The sequence below is a fragment of the Triturus cristatus genome, chromosome 1_1, assembly GCF_964204655.1.
Source record: "Triturus cristatus chromosome 1_1, aTriCri1.1, whole genome shotgun sequence".
Classification (NCBI taxonomy): domain Eukaryota; kingdom Metazoa; phylum Chordata; class Amphibia; order Caudata; family Salamandridae; genus Triturus; species Triturus cristatus.
Genome location: NC_140579.1, coordinates 140677137 through 140698055, shown reverse-complemented (window position 1 = coordinate 140698055; position 20919 = coordinate 140677137). Strand labels below are relative to the sequence as shown.

Below are 20919 nucleotides of genomic sequence, written 5' to 3'. Positions count from 1 at the left end.
TTGGAACTGTGCCAAGAACTGTATAAACAGTTTAAAGTTGTACATAACAGGTTAGACTTGGGGAGAAAAAGACTAAACTCTCCTGAAACAGAGGATGTAAGATGGGCACATGAATGCTTTCAGGCGTGCAGATAGCGCTCCGCCACTGAAGCGATGTCTGCAGGGCTGCACTGGCCAAACCAGGCATTGAGTGTTTACCCAGGTGACTGGAAGGATGGGGGACGGTTTTGTTACTGGGTCTGGTTTTAGAGCACTGCGGCAATATCGGCCCCCAGTAACAAAAGTAGCAGGCATGTGTTTCCAGCTGCCCGTGGCCAGGCAGTGCTTCCCCGGAGGCTGGTCCGAGAACATTGCGAGGGTTTCTTTAGGTTCCCAGTCCGGCCCAGTGTGTCTGCAAGGAAAAGGACTGCGAGTATTAATTCAATAGCGGTGTAGTAACTGCCACAGAAGACAGAAATGATCATCTGTAGCAGCCTGAGGTGGTAACCTGAGGAGTACATCCAGCACACTGGACCAGCACTTTTGTTGCTAGTATCTATGTTCCAAAGGAAAACAGCAAGCCTTGTAACTTCTAGCTTAAACCTGAATTGCTATTTAAGTAACACAAGATTATTCTATGTAAACATCAGATTTTTCATGCAGACAACATCTCAGGACTTCTAGCTGCAAACATCTTCAATTAGTTGGAAACCGAAAAGGCAGGCATGAGTGTATATGGTGTCCCGGGCAGGGGGTCCAAAGCACCTGCAGGAAGACCTCTGGCATCGTGCTAGAAAACACTGCATGCCCAGCACAACCACATGCCCGTCTTGGATTAAGGGCCAGCTGTCTTCATTAAGGGATCGTGATCCAGAGCCATAAATGTTGACTTAAAGAAGCTGCCCTTCTTGATACACAGAGCAATACCCCCACAGCCTGCAAGGACCGGAAGACATGGCGCTCCGGTTTTAAGATGAAAGTACTGATCTCCAAAGCTCAGTCAACCCACAAGTTATACTTTACTAAAACAGGCGAGTACTCCAGACACACAGCCAGCGGAAGAATGAATCAAGCCACCTAATTTTCAGAAAAATGTGAAGAAAGCTAGTTTTAATGTCTTACAGTACATTGTCTTTTTCTCCATATACAGGATTTGTTGTTTAAGAGAAGCAATGATGAAAAGTAAAAGGATTTTAACTAACTAATACATAAACAAAACCCTTCACATCTTTTCAACAAGAAAGGGAACTTCTGAAAACTATTACTAGAAAAACGTTTGTACTTTAGCTAGAAAGAAAACATTTTAAAACTTTAAAGCCAAGGCTTATGCAAACTGACCTTTTTGAGAGCAGTAGGCATGGAGTATCTTTGGAGAACGAAGTCTTTGGTTGTACAATTTAAAAAACGTGGAGTACAAAAGTATGAAATGTGTAGTCATGTCCTGCTTTCAACCTTTCCTGGATGTACATGCCCTTCAACTATACATAATTTTGCTGTGTTAGCATTTTACGGGGGAATTGTTGGAAGCATTTAAATGACAAAGTAAGCAAAATGATAACAATAGATCCTAGTTAAAAATAATTTTAACATAAACAAACTAACATAATAAAAGAAGGATCTTCTAGGATAATGTTGTATACAACATGAACTGCATATTTGTCCACGGAGTTCTGATACTAAAATACGAGTTTAGTGATGTGAAGTGCACCTTGTTTGAGGGTCCATAGCTAATCTTTTAAATGTATAAACATCTACAGATTCTTCGGTCAAAGAGAAGCGTATAGTCTGCTTTGGGATGAGACACCGTGGAGTCCTGGGGAGGTTAAGCAGCCACAGAGAGGCACAGCTGAAATCTGCTAAAGGGGAGGGCTCAGGAGGAGGAGCAGAACACAGAAAGGATAGCTGAGGACATCTGAGAATCAAGATAAACCGCCCAGAACCGCCCATACCACTCAAAAATACGCTATTGAGGGTTCTCATTAACACCTATCTAGGTGTTAATATTTTCACACTCAGATTCACGAACCGCTAATTTTTGGTTACAAGTGATCCATTCCCCCTTGATCTACGATATATACCCTGGAAGATGAATGGATGACTATCTCTTCTAACTCCCCCTCCCCTGATTGGATAATGACATCTGCAAGCCTACATGTTGGAAGTCCAAACATTGTATCTACCTAAAGATAGAGTCGATCAGAAGCTCGAGTTCGCTGTCTCTTGCAGAGACATCGGAGTGAAATTAATGTGGGAAACAAAGCAAAGAGTAGGAGCTAGATACACTTATGGCAGGAGGAAAAGCATGAGAGCTACAGAATTATTGGAAGAAAGAGCCCCCCTAATGAACGCACAAGAGTTGGAAGAGAGCTTGATGGAAGCAAAACCAATCGAGGAAAAGAGAAGCTAGTGGAGGAGTTGTGGGGGGGGGGGGTGGTGAGGAGGGGCGCGGGTACTAAGGGTGAAAGACAGACAGACATAACACGTTCGAAAGACAAAGTGCTGGAAGGGGAAGATGGAAGAGACTGGTGGTACAAGAGTTCAAAGAGCGCCTGACAGATGGAGAGAGATGCAGACTCGAGGGGCCCTTACCTTTCTGTAACTGCTGATACTTCTCCACCTCGGCCTGCAGCTTCTTCTGCAGTTGTTCTGCCATGGCGACGTCTAGCGAGCTAGAAAGATAAACAGAGAAGGTTAGAGACAGAACTCAAGCAAGATCCTGGAGCACCAGCACAACAGCAGTTCGTGCTAACTGCAGAAGCATTTACTGCCTCATCCCTGAAAACACCAGTATGCTAATTCCTGGAGCATGTGCAGTCTAGCCCCTGAGAACACCAGCATGCTAATCAAAGGAGCACGCACAGTCTAGGCACTGGAAACACCAGCATGCTAATCAAAGGAGCACGTACCGTCTAGGCCCGGAGAACACCAGAATGCTAATCAAAGGAACGCGTACAGTCTAGCCACTGGAAACACCAGCATGCTAATCAAAGGAGCACGTACAGTCTAGGCCCGGAGAACACCAGAATGCTAATCAAAGGAACACGTACAGTCTAGGCACTGGGAACACCAGCATGCTAATCAAAGGAGCACGTACAGTCTAGGCCCGAAGAACACCAGAATGCTAATTCCTGGAGCATGTGCAGCCTAGCCCCTGAGAACACCAGCATGCTAATCAAAGGAGCACGCACAGTCTAGCCACTGGAAACACCAGCATGCTAATCAAAGGAGCACGTACCGTCTAGGCCCGGAGAACACCAGAATGCTAATCAAAGGAACGCGTACAGTCTAGCCACTGGAAACACTAGCATGCTAATCAAAGGAGCACGTACAGTCTAGGCTCGGAGAACACCAGCATGCTAATCAAAGGAGCACGTAGAATCTAGCTACTGGGAACACCAGCATGCTAATCACAGAAGCACGTACAGTCTAGTCCCTGGGAACACCAGAATGCTAATCCAAGGAGCACGAACAGTCTAGCCCCTAGGAACACAAGCATGCTAATCCCTGGAGCAAATGCAGCCTAGCTCCTGGGAAAACCAGCATGTTAATCAAAGGAGCACGTACAGTCTAGGCACGGAGAACACCAGCATGCTAATCAAAGGAGCACGTACAGTCTAGCCACTGGGAACACCAGCATGCTAATCAAAGGAACAAGTACAGTCTAGGCCCGGAGAACACCAGCATGCTAATCAAAGGAGCACGTACAGTCTAGGCTCGGAGAACACCAGCATGCTAAATCAAAGGAACACGTACAGTCTAGCCACTGGGAACACCAGCATGCTAATCAAAGGAGCACGTTCAGTCTAGGCTCGGAGAACACCAGAATGCTAATCAAAGGAGCACGTACAGTCTAGCCACTGGGAACACCAGCATCCTAATCAAAGGAGCACGTACAGTCTAGGCCAGAACAACAACTGCATGCTAATCAAAGGAGCACGTACAGTCTAGGCTCGGAGAACACCAGAATGCTAATCAAAGGAGCACGTACAGTCTAGCCACTGGGAACACCAGCATTCTAATCAAAGGAGCACGTACAGTCTAGGCCAGGAGAACACCAGCATGCTAATCAAAGGAGCACATACAGTCTAGGCTCGAAGAACACCAGAATGCTAATCAAAGGAGCACATACAGTCTAGCCACTGGGAACACCAGCATGCTAATCAAAGGAGCATGTACAGTCTAGGCTCGGAGAACACCAGAATGCTAAGCAAAGGAACACGTACAGTCTAGCCACTGGAAACACCAGCATGCTAATCAAAAGGGCACGTACAGTCTAGGTCCGAAGAACACCAGAATGCTAATCAAAGGAACACGTACAGTCTAGCCACTGGAAACACCAGCATGCTAATCAAAGGGGCACGTACAGTCTAGGCCCGAAGAACACCAGCTTGCTAATCAAAGGAGCACGTACAGTCTAGCCACTGGTAACACATGCAGCCTAGCCCCTGAAAACACCAGCATGCTAATCCACGGAGCACGTACAGTCTAGTCCCTGGGAACACCAGCATGCTAATCCAAGGAGCACGAACAGTCTAGCCCCTAGGAACACAAGCATGCTAATCCCTGGAGCAAATGCAGCCTAGCTCCTGGGAAAACCAGCATGCTAATCAAAGGAGCACGTACAGTTTAGCCCCTGGGACTACCAGAAAGCAAATTCCTGGAGCACAGGCAGTCCAGTCCCTGGGAAAACAGCATGCTAATCCAAGGAGCATGTACCGTCGAGCCCAAGGAACACCGGCATGATAATTCCAGATGCATGTACAGTCTTGCCCTGAAAACATCTGCAAGCTAATCCCTGGATCACTGACTGCTCGACCTCAAAAGAATCCTGTGTGCTAATCGCTTGAGACTCACTGCTGATAATCCATGGAGCATACAAAACTTGAACCCAGTGACCATCCACCAGCATGCTCATCCCTGGGCCACGGACTGCTCGACCTCAAGAGACACCTGCATGCTATACCCTGGCGCACTTACATGCCAAGCTATCGATAGCTTTTAAAAAGCGAGACTGGGCGAACAGTTTATGTACTCCCATGGTTGGTTATGTGTGCAGATTGGCAGCGTAGCAGTCTTGAAGGCCTACTGTTATTAATTCTTTTAAATGTGCTACAGGATGTTTAGTGCAGCATTCCACCTCCTATGGAGTGATAGTGCTGCAATACAGAAGGGATTATTTTCTCTCTCATAAGTATACAAACTACAGGATGAAACCTTAAGTTACGTATCTCCTGGATTCAATGTATACAGATTTTTTTTTAATTGGGCTGCAGGATTTTCCTTAATGTTAAGTCACTCAGACCTACTAGCTTTTCTTAATATGGTTTCCATTTTAAAATGGGTCACGAGGGGGGTGGGGGTGATGTGCACGCCTCCATCTTGAAAATTTTGAGGGTAAAGGGAAAAGAGGCTCACATACTGAAGCCACAGAGTGAAGTCACGGTCTCCGGAATTATACTTAATAGACAATGCCCCCTCCTTGACAACCCAATACCAATTGTTGTGCAGTCTCTCTTGAAGCTTAATTAGATGCACACAAAAACCTGTACCACTACATCCATGCAGTTGAAGTAATCAGCAGATTCAACTATGGAATAGACTTAGCTGAAAAAAAGCCCCACTTCCACCCAGAGACAGATTGCTTGGTTGCTATCCAATAACTAGAATGGAAAGGTGGTGGGGGTATCAAAGCTTAACCCTGGCGAAGGTAAGCGAAGAGCTACTCGACTAAAGTGCTGCATTCAGCTGACACCATAAGCTACTCCTCAGGGCTCACCAATAGTGGAAGGTGCTCCATGACAACATGTCAGTCAGTCAGTCAAGCTTTTATTTCGGTAAAATACCATAAAAAGACATAAATAATTATATACAATAAAACATGATTAAATTAACAATGCATAGAGTATAATCCAACAAAAGATAAAAATTTCATAAAAACAAATTGTTAAGACTAGATCCAAGGCCCACGGTGTTCTCGCTACACCACAGCTTCTTGGAAGTAGCAACACTAGGATCGGGAGGGTTGTGTGACAGATTGCAGTTTTTTGGACCGGGTAAACCACATAGAAAGAAGATATTTGGCCGTCGCAAACACTATTAAAGGGGTAGTGTCATACTTCAGTATTCTAAACACCTCCGGATAGTCCCTAAAACCCTTGGACTTGCAGAGCTGAATAATCCACTTCTTCCTTGCCTTGTTATATAGAGGGCAGAAAAGAACAGCATGGAGCTCTGTTTCACAAATATCAATGCATACAGGACACGTGTTTAAGGGATCAGATGCATTAGACCATCTGCAGGTAAGAGCCCTCAATGGTAACGAACCGTGTCTAAACTGAATGTAGAGTTTCTTCGCCAAAGGGGGTTGGATAACATCCAAAAAAACTTCAAACTGGGGACAAAACTTAATGTCCAGAAAGGTGTCGGTAAGCCTGCCCAGAGAGGAATGAAGTAAAATCTCCCTCCGATACAATTGTAGTGCCTCCCGCAGTGAATTCTTAGAAAGTGAGCGACTAGTCACTTCCGGCGCGGACCATCGGTCCCCCATCCCTATGGAGTAGCAAAGGATCTTTACATAAGTTAACCAAGGGATTTTTTCCAGATTCCCCCTTGACAGTACGTCACCAAGATCCTGCCTATAGCTTGCAAGCTTGGGAGTTGACCAGAGACGTCTCCAAAACAGGAGTGGGCGGTTCAGGATAATCTCTTCTATAGGAACTAGACCTAAATCCCATCTCAACGGAATTAAAGGGGTACTTGCAGGTAGTTTTAGCAATCGCCTAATAAAGGAATTCTCAATTGACGTTAAGGTAGCACAAGTGCAATGTCCCCAGAGTTCAGCGCCGTAAAGCGCACTCCCTCTTGCTTGGGATTTGTAAATTTCCATAGGGGGGCCCAGAGGTTTAGAAGAGGCGTTATTAAAAACCTTCAGGATACCCCCCGCTGATTGTGCTAGCTTGAGATTTGCCTTCGCCAAGTGAGACCCCCATTTCATTTTGTCGTTGAGGGTCACCCCCAAATAATCGAAGGTAGAGACCCTGTCCAGTGCAACATCTCCCATCTTGGGGTGTGGGCAGTTGGTTGAATTAGAACTGAAGACCATAAATTTTGTTTTAGATAGGTTCAGTTCCAGATCCCTTAATTTACAGAAGGAGCAAAAGGCCTCTAATGTGCGCTGGATGCCCATGTAAGATTTAGACAACAGGAGCGTATCATCCGCGAACATTAGGGCCGGTATCTTACGCCCCGCTAGAAAATGGGAATCCAAGTTGGCGGCGCTCAAAAGATGCTCGATCAACCCATTGATAAAGAGGGAGAAGAGAGTGGGGGCCAGAACACAGCCCTGCCTCACACCCTTTTCAACCGGGAATGGCCCTGAAATCTCCCCACATCTCCCGAATCTCACCCTTGCATAAGTACCTTCGTGCAGACGTTTAAATAAATGACAAAGGTAGGGGGGAGCGCCCATCTCTAGTAATAAGACCCATAGTTTTTCCCTTTGGACCAAATCGAATGCGGACCGCAGGTCCACAAAAATCAAATAAAGATTACCAGCGCCCATACTGACTGTCTTCCAATAGATCAACTGTAGCCTAAACAATTGGTCGATAGTGGAGACCTTTGCACGAAACCCCGCCTGGAGGGAGGTTAGAATTTGGTGGTCCTCCATCCAGGTCTGCAGTCTTGTTAAAAGGACTCGGGCAAACAGCTTCTGTAAGACGTCGATCAAGCTTATAGGGCGATAGTTCGCTGGATCCAAAGGGGAAGATTTTTTATGGATGGGTATAATTTCTGCTCCCAGCCAAGTATCCGGGATATCAAGGCCCTGCAGAATGGCATTAAAGTATACCCGGATGTAAGGGGCCCAGATTTTTAATTCACTTCTGTAAAGGTCACCAGGGATCCTATCGAGCCCCGGAGCTTTCCCGACTGAAAGGGTACAAAGGGCCAGCTCTATTTCTGGAAGGGAGAAGGATCGACTCACTAAATCTTCCTGGTACACTTGATTCATTACAATAACATTAGGGGGGGTTGCCAGGTCAGCACCTCCCCTAGGATTACTAGAAGAGTAAAGGGGTTTAAAATGGGCAAGCCAAACCTCCTCACTGAGGTTAGGGATAATAGCAGGGCTGCATGCTGCCGTACCAGTTCGAACTAGGTTCCAAAAGGCCCTCGAATCACGATCAACTAATGCTGGCTTCATATTTTGCCACCTTAGGTCCTCCCACTCGGATTTTGCCTCCTTAATCAAATTTTTGTAAAAGGTCCTCGCAGCCTGGACACTAGACTGTGTGCCCGTTTTTACCTCTTTAATCAGGGCAGCCTTAGCCAGCCTACAGGAGCCATTATACCAGTGCTCAGGCCTAACAACCCTTGGCCTAGGGGCAGTAGAGGTGTAAAAAAAAAACAACCAGGGCGCCGAGGAGATCCTTGTGAATATTCTGTAAATCGGGGAAATAATTCGGCGGAATATCCCCATTGGGGCTCAAAAGGTGGGAAACCGCCTCCAGGGAACTAGTAACATTGCTATAAAGTGCTGCAAGTTTTGACTCATCAGTCACAACCCTAGCCCACCTAATCTGTCTGCCTCCTGCCACTAACGCCAAGTTCTCACTATTTAGTGGTGTTAGGCCCCGTGGGACTCCACTGCCACCAATATTATTTACCAGTTCCAGACAGTAGGTTATGATCACTATCGACCCGCGGAGTAACAGAAAAGGCTGCTAAAAAGCCCCAAAATTCCACATTCACCAGGATGTAGTCGATAGTCGAACAACTCCCAGGTCTGTTAAAGGTGAAAGACCCCGGTACATCAGGACAGAGTCTACCATTGCAAGCCCTCAAGGAATGTGCAATGGCCAACTTGTTGATCTCAAGGGCTAGTGGAATCAGACGTTTAGCAGGATAGATAGTGGGCTCTGGAATTTTATAGTTTTCGTCCTCATCACAAGTAGGAGAGGGGATCCCAGGGAGAAGTTCAAAGTGACAATTAAAATCTGCACCTATTAATTTGTGACACGCAGGGGGAAGGAAATGTAGTACATCATCTAGGGCGCCCAAGATCGACAAACCCAGCTGTACCGGATGAGGACGCAGGTAGACATTTAGTACTGCCAGCGAATAACCAGTAGAAAATGTAAGTAACAAACATAGGATATCTGGGGATTTTGAATCTATGAGTTTTACAGAGCAACCTAGATGAGTTGCAACCCAAACGACAAGGCCCCCCGAGGGTCTACCCCTTGCACCTTGGGCCGCAGGAACAAAAAAAGAAGCGTATCCCACCCTCGATGGAATATGCCGTAGCCATGTTTCTTGGAATAAACAGATATCATAATTGTCCATTAACTCTCCCCACTCAGGGTCGGAGAGTTTGGACTCCAATCCAGCCACATTCCAAGACCCTATTAAAGGTCTCCGTGCAGGCATATAGAGGGAACAAGCCACCAGAGGGAAAGAAGTGGGGGAACCCTGTGACGCAATATGCTCACAGGGGCCCAACTCAGGGCCCCCTTCCGTAAAGCTGTTATACAGAAGCGGGGAGGAGGAGGAAATAAGACCGCCCCCGGCACCAGGAACAGCCGCGGGGAGATTCATCTCCACATCATGCCCATCCCCACCCGAACTCCCCCACGTATGCCTATGCCCTCCCATGTTATACCTCAGGGATGATGGTCAATCCACAAACCTAAGCATATCAAAACGGTTGGCAACCAGGACATTGAAGTAGGGATTATGTGAGGCATGATAGAAGTTGGGAAGTTCCACATGGATCGGATCAGAAGAGGGATAGAAATACCCCAGATGACACGTGTCAATAGATCCTATTTTAAACTCCCCGCCCAAATCCAGTATATGTCCGACTACTCTGGGGTCCCTAAAGTTGATCAGAACACAATCCCCATCAATGTCCTTTGGTCGAGTCCCTAGCCAGGTAACCCTGCGAACAAAAAGAATCTCCCCTCTCCCAACTCCATTCAGAGGTCTATTTTTGGACAGCCAGTGGGTAACTTTATTTGAGTTCATAATAGGTCTCCCCCTTAGCATTCTCGGGAGGGAGCTGAACGAGGGGAGAGGAATCGACCAGGTTCCGGAGAGCTAAATTACCACCCGTATCAGAGGGAAGCCTACCCCCACCAGGGCTCCGAGGAATATAATCCTTATTACTGTGAGACTGGGGACCTGCTGATGAAACAGTGGGGACACGGGTGGTAAGCGGGGGCATGGGAAGACCAGCATCAAGGGAAGGAACAATAGGCAGCGCCAAGGGTAGCTGCGCTGAAACAGAAGGGGTAGGATAGGGGAAAGTAGACTGGCCTTGTGAAGAAACATTATTGGTCGAGGCTAGGGTACCCACACCCTCTAGGCTACCTGGATTACGCAGAAGATCATGGTTTGGCAGCTTTTTCCCACTACCTTTGGTGTTAATTAGAGATACCAACCTGTCGATTTTGGATGATAGGGTTTTTAGAAGAAGGTTTAGGGAGTGGTCTATATACGACTGCAGATCTATTACTAAATTAGAAGCCCAAACCGGTGGGTTAGTAAAGGAAGGGTGTTGGGCCGGGGCTGAAGAGGCAGACCCAGCTGCAGGGGGGGCGGGACGTATGCTCCTTTTTTTGGATTTCGGCTTTTTATTCCTTGGCTTTACCTGCTTCTTGGGAGCCACTATAGAAACATATGATGATGATAGTGGGCCAACTTCCGCTTGCACAGACTCATCTAGAGTCGCCTGTGCACAAGGTAGCTGGGTAAAGGAGGGCAACATAGAAGACATAGCTTCCAGGTCCACCTGATACGAAGACAGATCAGCCAGGCCATCAGAAGGGGGTGCCAAAGTGAATGCAGGGGTAATGGACAGCCGTCTTTCCGTATTTTCAATGGCTGTGGCGACCACCCCAATGGTTTTCTGCAGCATTTTGTCTATAGCTGTAAGACTTGGAAGCGGGGGATTTAAGTTAGCGTGTTGTCTAGTCATTGGGCGACTCAATGAAGATTTAGAAGTTTTCCCCATAGTTCGGGTGCAGACTAACAGACTGGAGTAGTGCAAATAGAAACCCGTGTGCAACAATTGGCTAAAAACGAACAATGTCTAATAAAAGATGAAAAACTCTATGCGCAGCTTGAGACTGTAAACTACGTCTTAACACAAGAATAAAATAACCTGTAATGGTTAGGAGTCCACACTAGTCCAGTGTCCACGGCCGAAGAGATATGGCCCAGCCCGGCCTCCTTCGGCCCCGGACGGCCACAGACGGTCCCGCCCTTGTCCCGGGCTTCTCCCATTCTTCCTAACCACATGCTCTACTTAAGACAATGATGTGGACTCTTAAATCCTGATTTAAAGTTTGGCAGACCGGTTACTTCGTCATAACCATGACTGATATCCTGTCCATCTTTTTACAAGTCCATTACATCCTACACCACTTGTAATAAGGAGGAAGGGATATCGGTCAGGTGTGCGAAGGGGTAAACCATTCGCAGGCCTTTAGTACTGCTGAGATGCAGGAGAACCATCATTTTAGGAATCCTGTCTGCAGCCTGCTGTTCACCTCACCTAGGTAACGTCTGGAGAGACTATCCAATGGTCTGTGCCTGGGTTTACGGAAATCGGTCTTCTCCATGATGCACTGGTGATCTCCCCTGAGACCCGGTGAGTAACTTGGGGTGATCTTGAGCTGCTTCTGGGTGCTCTACAAACCGTCCACAAGACGGAGACTGCTGTCTTGATCCTGGTGGAGCAGGGTGCTTAAGCAGAATTCTAAAGGACAGTAGTGGACCACTCCAGGGAGAGGAGGCTGCTGCCTTGATCCTGGTGGAGCAGGGTGCTTTAGCGGAATTCTAAAGGACGGTAGTGGACCACTCCAGGGAGAGGAGACTGCTGAAGCTTCGGATACCTTTGTGGGTGTGCCTAATCAACTGTCTGTACTTGCTGGAAGGAGCTCCAACCCTGGGTCTCTACAGAACTATACGAGAAGATGGTGAAAAGAAAGACCAGTCTCTCCTTTGTAATGCTCCTGCCCTGATGTGTGTGGCATAGTTATTTGCCACAAACGTCTATCACACCTTCCAGCAGACTGAGCGGGCGGATATCTGGATATAGCAGCACAAGAAAATCAGGGAGAGAAAGGGCACCTGAGGCAGGCCAGCATGCAAACCTCCCAGTGCCTTGGTGAGATTACAGCATTATTTTGTCTTTGTGCTTGCCACCAGCATCATTTTAAAAAACTGTGGCCGGAATTCAAGTATGCCACTTGGTTAGCTTGTCATTTTGGACTTTGACACGGTTGACCCCAACGCCTACGGTCAGATTCTTGAAAGATAGGATTTCTACATTTCTGGTTAACCATCCTTCATTCTGGTCTATGATTACAGTTTCTTTTCGAACTGAGACATTGCTTCCCCGTTTGTTTCCAATTGTGCCAGCATGTTCAACCATGCAGTTTGTGCGCCATCTAGAAGTGTCTTACACGTGTTTACCGTTGAAGGGGTGTTTTGAGGCCATGAAAAGCTGTATCGCCGGCCCTGTTTATTTGTGATGGGCCAAGTCTTTTTCCTCCAGAGAGCTCGATAATCGCTCGAAATGCTCATCTTTTACCACCATGTTAGTCGCAAGTCCAGTATTTTATGATGAGGCACCAAAAGTGTGCCCCCTCCCAAGCGAGGGTGTATACTCTTGCCTCAATGTAGACTATGCAGAGATAAGAAGCATTTGGGTGCTGGCCTTTTGACCTGGAGCCCATGTTAGGGCAATTCCTACTGGTTAAAGGTCTGTTTAGTCCACGTAACTGGCACCCCTCGTCTTCCTCATGTGTGGGGCATGCGTGCATGTTTCGTTTGCTTACAAGCCCCCTTTCCTTCCTCTTCGCTGTACCCACTTACCACCACACGTTGCCCTTTATTCGCTTACAGTGCTTTTTCTCTCCTCACTGACAATCTTCCGAATGTCTTTATGTCCCACTTTTCACCTGCCTACCTCTACTAACTGATTTCTCCTCCGACACCACCTCTTTTCGGTTTTTCAACAGCAGTGATATTGCTCTCTGTCACCCAACTCATTCTTTGTGCAACAGTATGAAGAGAGTAGCTTAGTCCAGTATGACAGGCTTGGTTTGCTACGTACTCAACAGGGGCGGGGGCAAAAAAGGGGGAGGTCTGGCCATAATCTACCCCAGCTCTTTTAAGGCAATCTTTCACCCTATAGTTAAGGACTCATGAAACTACAAGGACTCATGAAACTACAGAGAATACAAAATGCAGCCGCCCGCCTAGTCCTCAGCCTCCCTAGGAGAACTAACACGAGGAAAGCTCTGACGACCCTACACTGGCTGCCCATTGAAAAGAGAATTCTGTTCAAGGCTATGTGCTATGTACACCGTATTCTGACAGGTAAAAGCCCCCTCTACCTCAAATCATTGGTGTCAAGATACACCCCTGTTCGGGATTTACGATCCAGGGATATGGCCTTACTGCATATCCCGAGAATTTTCAGAACCAGAATGGGAGCTCGCTCCTTCAGGTACCTAGCTGCGAAACTATGGAACACGTTACCAATAACAATGAGAACTGAGCCTAGCGAACACGTTTTTCGCAGATAACTAAAGACATGGTTATTTTTGAATAATAACCTATGGGCAATTGTTCAGTCTCTTCTTTGATCTACTCGTCTCGATGTCTCAGCGCGGGGACACACCGTTAGGTATAACCATGCGCTCTACAAATGAATAAATAAATAATAAATAAATAAAGGGTGTGAAGCACTGGCCTTTACTTTTTACATATCAAACCACCACACTTTTAAAGGCATCCTACTTTATAGACCCCCGAAGAATAAGCAGACTTTTGTGTCAGCGATAGGACATCTGCTAGAAGACAGTATCTGTCAGAGTTCTTATACAGTTTTGGGAGACTTTAATTATCATCTGGAGATGCTCCTAAACCCAGATACGGCCACTCTTTTAGATATCATGAAGAGCGTGGAACTCACACAACAAGTTATGGATCCTACTCATTCGGCAGGACACACGCTTGACGGAATTTTTTCAAATCACCCCGGCTTGCAGGTCATAGAAGTTAAGCCTCTGATTTGGACTGATCATTCGGCCATCTTGTTTGACCTTAACAGTCAGGGACACACTCTAGGGGAGTCTGAGAATAAGAAACTTATTGAGGTTCGCCCGAACAGATAGAACACAGGGGTTCTTCAAGATCTCCTCTCTGCCTCCTTTACCCCTGCAAATTTAGAAGCAGAGGAAGGGGCAATATCTTATACGAGTTGGGTTAATACTGCCTGTAACAAACTTGCTCCATCTAGGTATATTAGACCCAAGAGACTCACCCCATCAGCTCCCTGGTTCTCAGATGAACTAAAACAAGGTAAACTCTCCTGTAAACGGTTGTAGCGGGTTTGGAGGAAAGAGTACAAGGAATCCGACAGGTGGGCATATAGGAAAGGCTTAGCAAACTACAAACATTTGCTGTTTGTCACTAAACAAAAGTTTTTTATTAATAAAATTGAGCTTGCCAAAGACTCAGCCAAAACCCTTTTCAAAACAGTTTTGGACCTGTCATAGCCGCGTCCGGTCCAACTGCAACCGAGCGCAGACTCTGTGATGGGATCGCATCCTTCTTCGTGAGCAAAGTTGAAGTGATCTTTTCAGCCTTGAATGGTTCCCCAGCAGAGGGAAGTGTCGAGGATGGGCGGAGGGGATATCAGGCCCCCAATGTAGTCCTCGAGAAATTTGAGGCTCTTCCTCTGGAACTAGTACGCACACTCCTGGATACAGCAAAATCCGGATCACCCTATGACCCCTGCCCGGTGTCCATTGCAAAGGCAATTGCGGATCCTCTAAGTAAAGCCCTGACCCCAGTTTTTAACTCAATGATTGAGACAGGTTGTTTTCCCAGGCTCTGGAAAAAGGCCTCAATCTTACCCCTGCTTAAAAAACCCAATCTAGATGCACTGGAACCCTCTAATTTTCGCCCTATATCTAGGCTCCCATTACCAGCCAAAATGGTGGAAAAGGCCCTAAACACTCAATTGGCCGCCTTTCTTCTCAGATGTTAGATGACACGCAGTATGGTTTCCGAAGTGGCCACAGCACAGAATCTGCACTTCTGAAAACCACTGATGAGATCAGAAGAGCGGTAGATTCGGGAGGAAGGGCAGCCCTGATTTTATTGGATCTTTCCGCGGCTTTCGACACGGTCCACCATCAGCGTTTGTTGGACCGGCTCTGGGCATGCGGACTTCAGGGCAAGGCCTGGAGTCTCATAAAATCATTTCTTACTGACAGATCCCAGGTGGTTTCCATGGGTGAGTTCTGTTCTAAACCGTTTATCTTACCCTGCGGAGTTCCACAGGGCTCGTCCCTGAGCCCGACCCCGTTTAATATTTATGTGTCCTCATTGGCCCCCATTATTAAGACCGTGGGTTTTGATTTAACATCCTACGCTGATGATACGCAAATTGTGGTATCCGTGCAGCCAGGTCAGGAGGTCAGCTTGGTAAACAGATTTCATGATTGTATGATGGCAGCGAGTCACTGGATGGCGGAAAACTGCCTGAAGCTGAACGCCGATAAAACAGAGGTCATGGTGTTTGGTAATGCCCCTACCTTTTGGAATACTAAATGGTGGCCGGTTAGTATGGGAAAGTTCCCAACCCCAGCTGCAAAAGTAAAAAACCTGGGAGTAACGGTAGATGATAAGCTGAATATGGGGTCCCAAATTAACTCAGTCTCTTCCTCTACGTCTTTCGTTCTGCGGACTGTGAAAAACAATTCTGCCCTTCCTGCCTACAGGAAGCAAGAAAACAGTGGTCTCTGCCTTGGTTATGTCTAAGCTGGACTACTGTAACAGCCTCTACCTAAACATCCAGGAACGGTTTCTTAACAGGCTACAGAATGCAGCAGCCAGACTGTTGACCGGGTTCTCTAAATTTGCACCCATATCTAAAGAAATTCAGAAACTGCACTGGCTTCCAGTCAGGAAAAGGATACTTTTTAAAACATTAAGTACTGTTTTTAAGGCTCTTCACGAGACCGGACCGGTCTATCTGCAAAAGCATTTAAAATGGTACATACCCTCTAGAGATCTTCGGTCTCGGGGGGCGAAATTGGCCACTATCCCCAAGGTAAAAAAAACTCTCATGGGGAGGCAGAAGATTTGTAGTGGGGGCAGCGAAGGCTTGGAACGCCCTTCTGGCTCAGCTTAGAAACCTGTCAGACCTGCTGTCCTTCAGAAGGGCATTAAAAACATGGTTATTTACCCACTAAATCTCCTCATTTTTCATTCCGCTCTTTGGTAACGTAGCTATTTAAGTTTAGGTAACAGCGCCAGGACACCCCAGGGTAACCGTTGCGCTTTATAAATTAATTAACATAACATAACAAGTTGGATTGCATGTAGTCCTACTCCAGCTTAGGGTCCAGTTCTTGCGAGGGGGAAGGCTGCCAACCCATTCCTTTGCTCCACTAGGAGGAAGCCCATTCTTCCTCATCCTCTGCTGCTCTTGGAGACCAGTGCTGGACTCTGGCACTCGATACACAAAATCACTAATTAGTCCAAACAGCAACTCTCCGTGCCAGAAGCCCAGGAATCCTGGATACAAATGGAAGATGGCAGGAGGGTTCCAACTGTGAAGGACACTGCTCTATGACAGGCTTCCTGCCTTTGCTACCAGAGCTTCAACAAAAGCCCCCCCAAGAGCTATGAAATCCTCACAGCCTAGCTGGCCAAGAAAAGACAAAGTAAGTGCCTTTTTCTCAACAGGTTCTTCCGGACATTTCAAAGCACTATTCTTTCTGTTCCTTTGAGCATCTGCCATCCACGTTATGGGCAGACACAGCAATATGCTTTGCTGGTAGTTCTCTTATTTTCTTCTGTTTGCTCACAGTTAACTACAATGCTCTATATCGCTTTAGGGTAGGACTACAAGCCCCTCTACCCTGGCAGACCATGAGGCATAGTATTGCCAAAGCACAAGTATGTTCCAGAAGTTTTGAGAACATTACGTGTTTATATGTTGTATGTCATGTGATGTCCAGTTTTTTCACGTGTTTTTAAAGTTCTCTGCATCTAACTATTCTTTCTCACAAAGTAGACGTCTGATGTGTTTTATTATGTCACATTAGATTAAAGCACCAATTAATTATTATCTCTAAGGGCACCAACTATAGAGTAGATTGATCGGATTACCTCATTGGGTATGGACCTGCCAATGTGAGAGGTGGGCAGGCATTATTTGCTAACTTTTCATTCTGTTTTATTCCCTGAACAGATACGAGTCAAAGACTAAGCCGTATGTATTTTGAATCGGGTGCTCACACAGGTGTGCATCCTCACTTTATTATAGGTTTTAACAAGGAGTGGCACACATGGGGCTGCTCCCAGTGTGGTCCTGAAGATGATGTTTAGGGATACCTCGAAACACGTCGACTGAATATAAGGGACTGTGTACACATAATAGTTATATCTTTTCCCTACTATTTAACCCCCTTTTTTATCCATACCAACTAGGAGCGAGAATAAAATATTAGCTCACTAGCTAGGTATTTTTAACATCACTTTCACCACTCCACGAAAACTGTACTACATATTTCTTCACAAAAAAGTGCTCCTACGTAGTTCCGCAAGTCGCAGCACGCCTCAAGCAGCAGCTGATTGGGATGGCCCCAATGATGAAGCATGTCACCTAGGGTCAACCCTGGGTGAGTGAGGTGACTCAAGAAAATAATTTTCTTTTCTTTGGACAGGGGTCTTGTTTTTTTTCGCGCATTCAGCAGAACCCTCATTCCCTTGGTTTGGTTTTTTGGATCTGACATTTACAGATTTTTTTGGGAACTACATGTACATTGGAGGGTGAACCTAACCAGTACCTCCATCTCCCCCCCTTTTTGTTTGTCAAGAGAAGAAACAACAGACCAAAGACCAACATCATCTTGAACCTGGAGCAGCAGCATTGCCGGTCTTCTTTGAAAACTGTTAAGCTGGACAGCAGCAGGACCAGTTCTAGACCAATCGGGCACCCATCTTGTTCCTTACCCAGTCTCAGGAGGAAGAGAGGTTGCCTGTCTTCACACCTAGTAGAGTCTGTTTCTGTTTACTGAAGGACCTGACTTCCACAAGTGTTTGAGCAGACTCTCTGGGATATTTAAAGATGGGTTCCCCAATGAGAATTCATAACGGTGCAAATCTATCACAATTGTCTCATTAAAATGTCACCAACACAAAACAACAAGATGAAGCCAGCACTACATAAATAAAAATGCATGTGTGTCATTCACTATAGTAAATAGTATAAGAATGAATGAACGCTATTAATATGTTATCATCATAAAGCATTTTGTTAGGCGGTATGTGGCAGTCAGCAGCCACAGGGCACCATCCATGCCGTGAGAAGTCGGCTACTGCTGGTGTCCAAGGGCCACTAGACTGGGGTCCAATTGCCTCTAGGCTGTGTTCCTCTAACTGGATAACCAAGTTACTACACATTGGCTCACTACTCTACAGGGCAAGGAAAGCAAGCAGTCAAGGCCTACTGCAGGAGGAGTTAGGGGTTACAATAAACTGCAATACAGCACGACTGGGGTGCAGACAGGAAGGCCAGTACTAATCAACCTTAACCCTCTATACAAGGGGACAGGAATTACCATAATTACATCTGGGGGTAATCTTTGATTTACCACCTTTCAAAAATTGAATGGTGAAGCACCTACAATGGGCTTACAGGCTGGTGCAGCCACAGGAGTCAACACAGAGCAGACTAGAGAAACAGACAAGATGGCACAAAAGCCATGCAGAAGACATGTGTCCACTGGTACCTTTAACTTATCACACTAACAAAGCTATTTCAGGAAAAGCTTGAATCCTCAATGAAGGGTATATAACACATTGGCAAAACAATGGGCCGGCCAAAGTTCCCTTAGAGCTTGCTCTCAAATTACAGGTTTTCAATTGGGCAAAACTTAAGAGTGACAGTCAGCTGTTGTCTGTCACTTATTTTTTCTGCATTCAATCTGATTTCAGCAGTAGTGGAATCTTGACCTCTGGATATAACAGCGCGCCATCTGTAGTGGTTTATAAAATGATTATTTTCATAAGCAGACAGCAAGATATAGAGGGCGCAAAGGCACACTCTGGAAAAGTCTGAATTTACAACACCTCCAACTTCTGTTATCCATCTTGTTTATATGAACGTGGTGCTGGCTGAAACTCGTCCCGGGTATATATGTCTGCATTTATTTTAACTTTTTTTATTTTTCATCCTTTAATCAGTCAACATGTTTCTGGCCACACTAGTATCAAGAAACAAGTTGGGGCTTTATTCAGGGATAGGAACAGATCCCTCAGAAAAGATGCTCTCATCATTCAATACCGTTATGGCTGGGCAAACAGGGAAAAATTGGGTAAATCTCTGGTAATCTCCTTGAGGAATGTGTGACTACAGGAGTCACCGCAATCCAGCTAAACCACAGACCTCATTATTGTCCAGACCAGGATGACCATAAACAGAGAATTTTACTTTTTCACCATGTATGAAGGATAATAGCACTGTTTCCAATAAATTTCTTGCATGATTCATCAAGATTGATCTGTGGTTGTGAGCAGATTTGAGAAATTGTTTTGAGTATTGCTTTTTCTTTTTCCTACTTGCCAAGACTAAAATAAGTACTTTTGGAGTGCAGAGGCACAGTGTTTTCTTATAGTAAAAACACGGAAGTTCTTTGGCAATGGATGTTTTAGTGACCTTGATAGGCACCAAGACTGGGAATTTATTACATGTTGCAGTTCATAACTCAGGTTTCTACAGGATTGATGTGCGACTGTAAATGCCACCACTGCCGTCTTGTTTTGTTTGCATATAGAATCCCAGGTATGGTGAGGGAGCCCTGGTATCTTCTTTAGAGTCCAGGAACCCTCTCCAGAGTATCCCAGGGATGGTGAGGGAGCCTGGTACCCTATTTAGAGTGCAGTGACCCTCTCCAGAGTATCCCGAGATTGTGGGATGGCTACAGCTGGAGGCGGTCCATGGCCATGAGACCCTCTCCAGGGTATCTTAAGCACTAGGCGTTGTACAGCAGCACGAGAGACATGTACGGCTGGGATCACGCAGTGAGTGAATGCTCACTGCCGCAAGCTGCTGCCCGCAGTCAGGAGGCCAACTCAGCCTCCATCCTAAAGATGTCGGAAGGGAGTAATAGTAACCGCAGTACGGTATGAAGCACTATGTAAAAATACGTTATCCTCATTAGAACGGAGGGGGGGGGGGGCGATCCTATAACGAAGGGGGAGGGGGGAATACAGCCGCGCCCTCTGCAAGATTCCTTGGTCCAAGATCACGCCGAGAGCACGTCAAGGGTGCGTCAAGACTGGGACTGTTAAGAACATAGCAGACACAGCTCTGCCCAAGGAGGAAGCAGGGCCCAGGGTCTGAACACCGACCCCCCCCCCTTCCCCTCGTGGCAGTTACTGGGCTTAATTTAAAGAACGCAGGGAGCGATGATTACCGGCCAGTGTGCAGCTTCGTACGCTACTCCAGGTCCACCAGCCCACACCCCCGGAGCCCTGCGGATCACACCAGGCCTCACCTCCCGTCTCCAGGCGTGACACCGGCCTCTCTCCCTATACAGCCCGCAGACAAACGCTCAACAACTGAAGACAAGCACAGCCAATCGGAAAGCACGGTTGCACTGATTGGCAGGCTAAGGCTGGACTAAAAGGGGTTGGACGCCCTCACCACCCGATGGAACCGGAAATTGGCTAGAAAGTGAAAAGCCCATGTCGGAAGTAAACGCTCCAACTTCCTCAGAAGTAACCGTACATTTTCACCTGGAAGTAGTAGCTCCAGCCACTGGGAAGCGAGTGTAGCAGAGGCGTCTATAAAGACCTAGCGCTGATTTAAACAGTCTCACTGTGCCGCTTTGGGCGCCATGCTGT

At 46.5% G+C, this 20919-nt stretch overlaps 1 protein-coding gene across 2 annotated transcripts in view; it reads right to left on the bottom strand.

Moving 5' to 3' along the window:
- PFDN6 (prefoldin subunit 6) overlaps nucleotides 1-20709 on the bottom strand; it is a 94403-nt gene extending 73694 nt beyond the window's left edge. Inside the window, exons 1-2 of one of the 2 annotated variants that reach the window (XM_085621340.1) lie at nucleotides 20571-20709; nucleotides 2569-2648 (exon numbers count right to left, since the gene is read on the bottom strand). In XM_085621340.1, the coding sequence (XP_085477466.1) occupies nucleotides 2569-2632 (64 nt within the window). In that variant the 5' untranslated portion in view covers nucleotides 2633-2648; nucleotides 20571-20709. Of the gene's footprint in view, nucleotides 1-2568; nucleotides 2649-20489 lie in introns of both variants that reach the window. The other variant, XM_085621420.1, reaches the window with a different exon arrangement.
- Nucleotides 20710-20919: the final 210 nt, after the last annotated feature.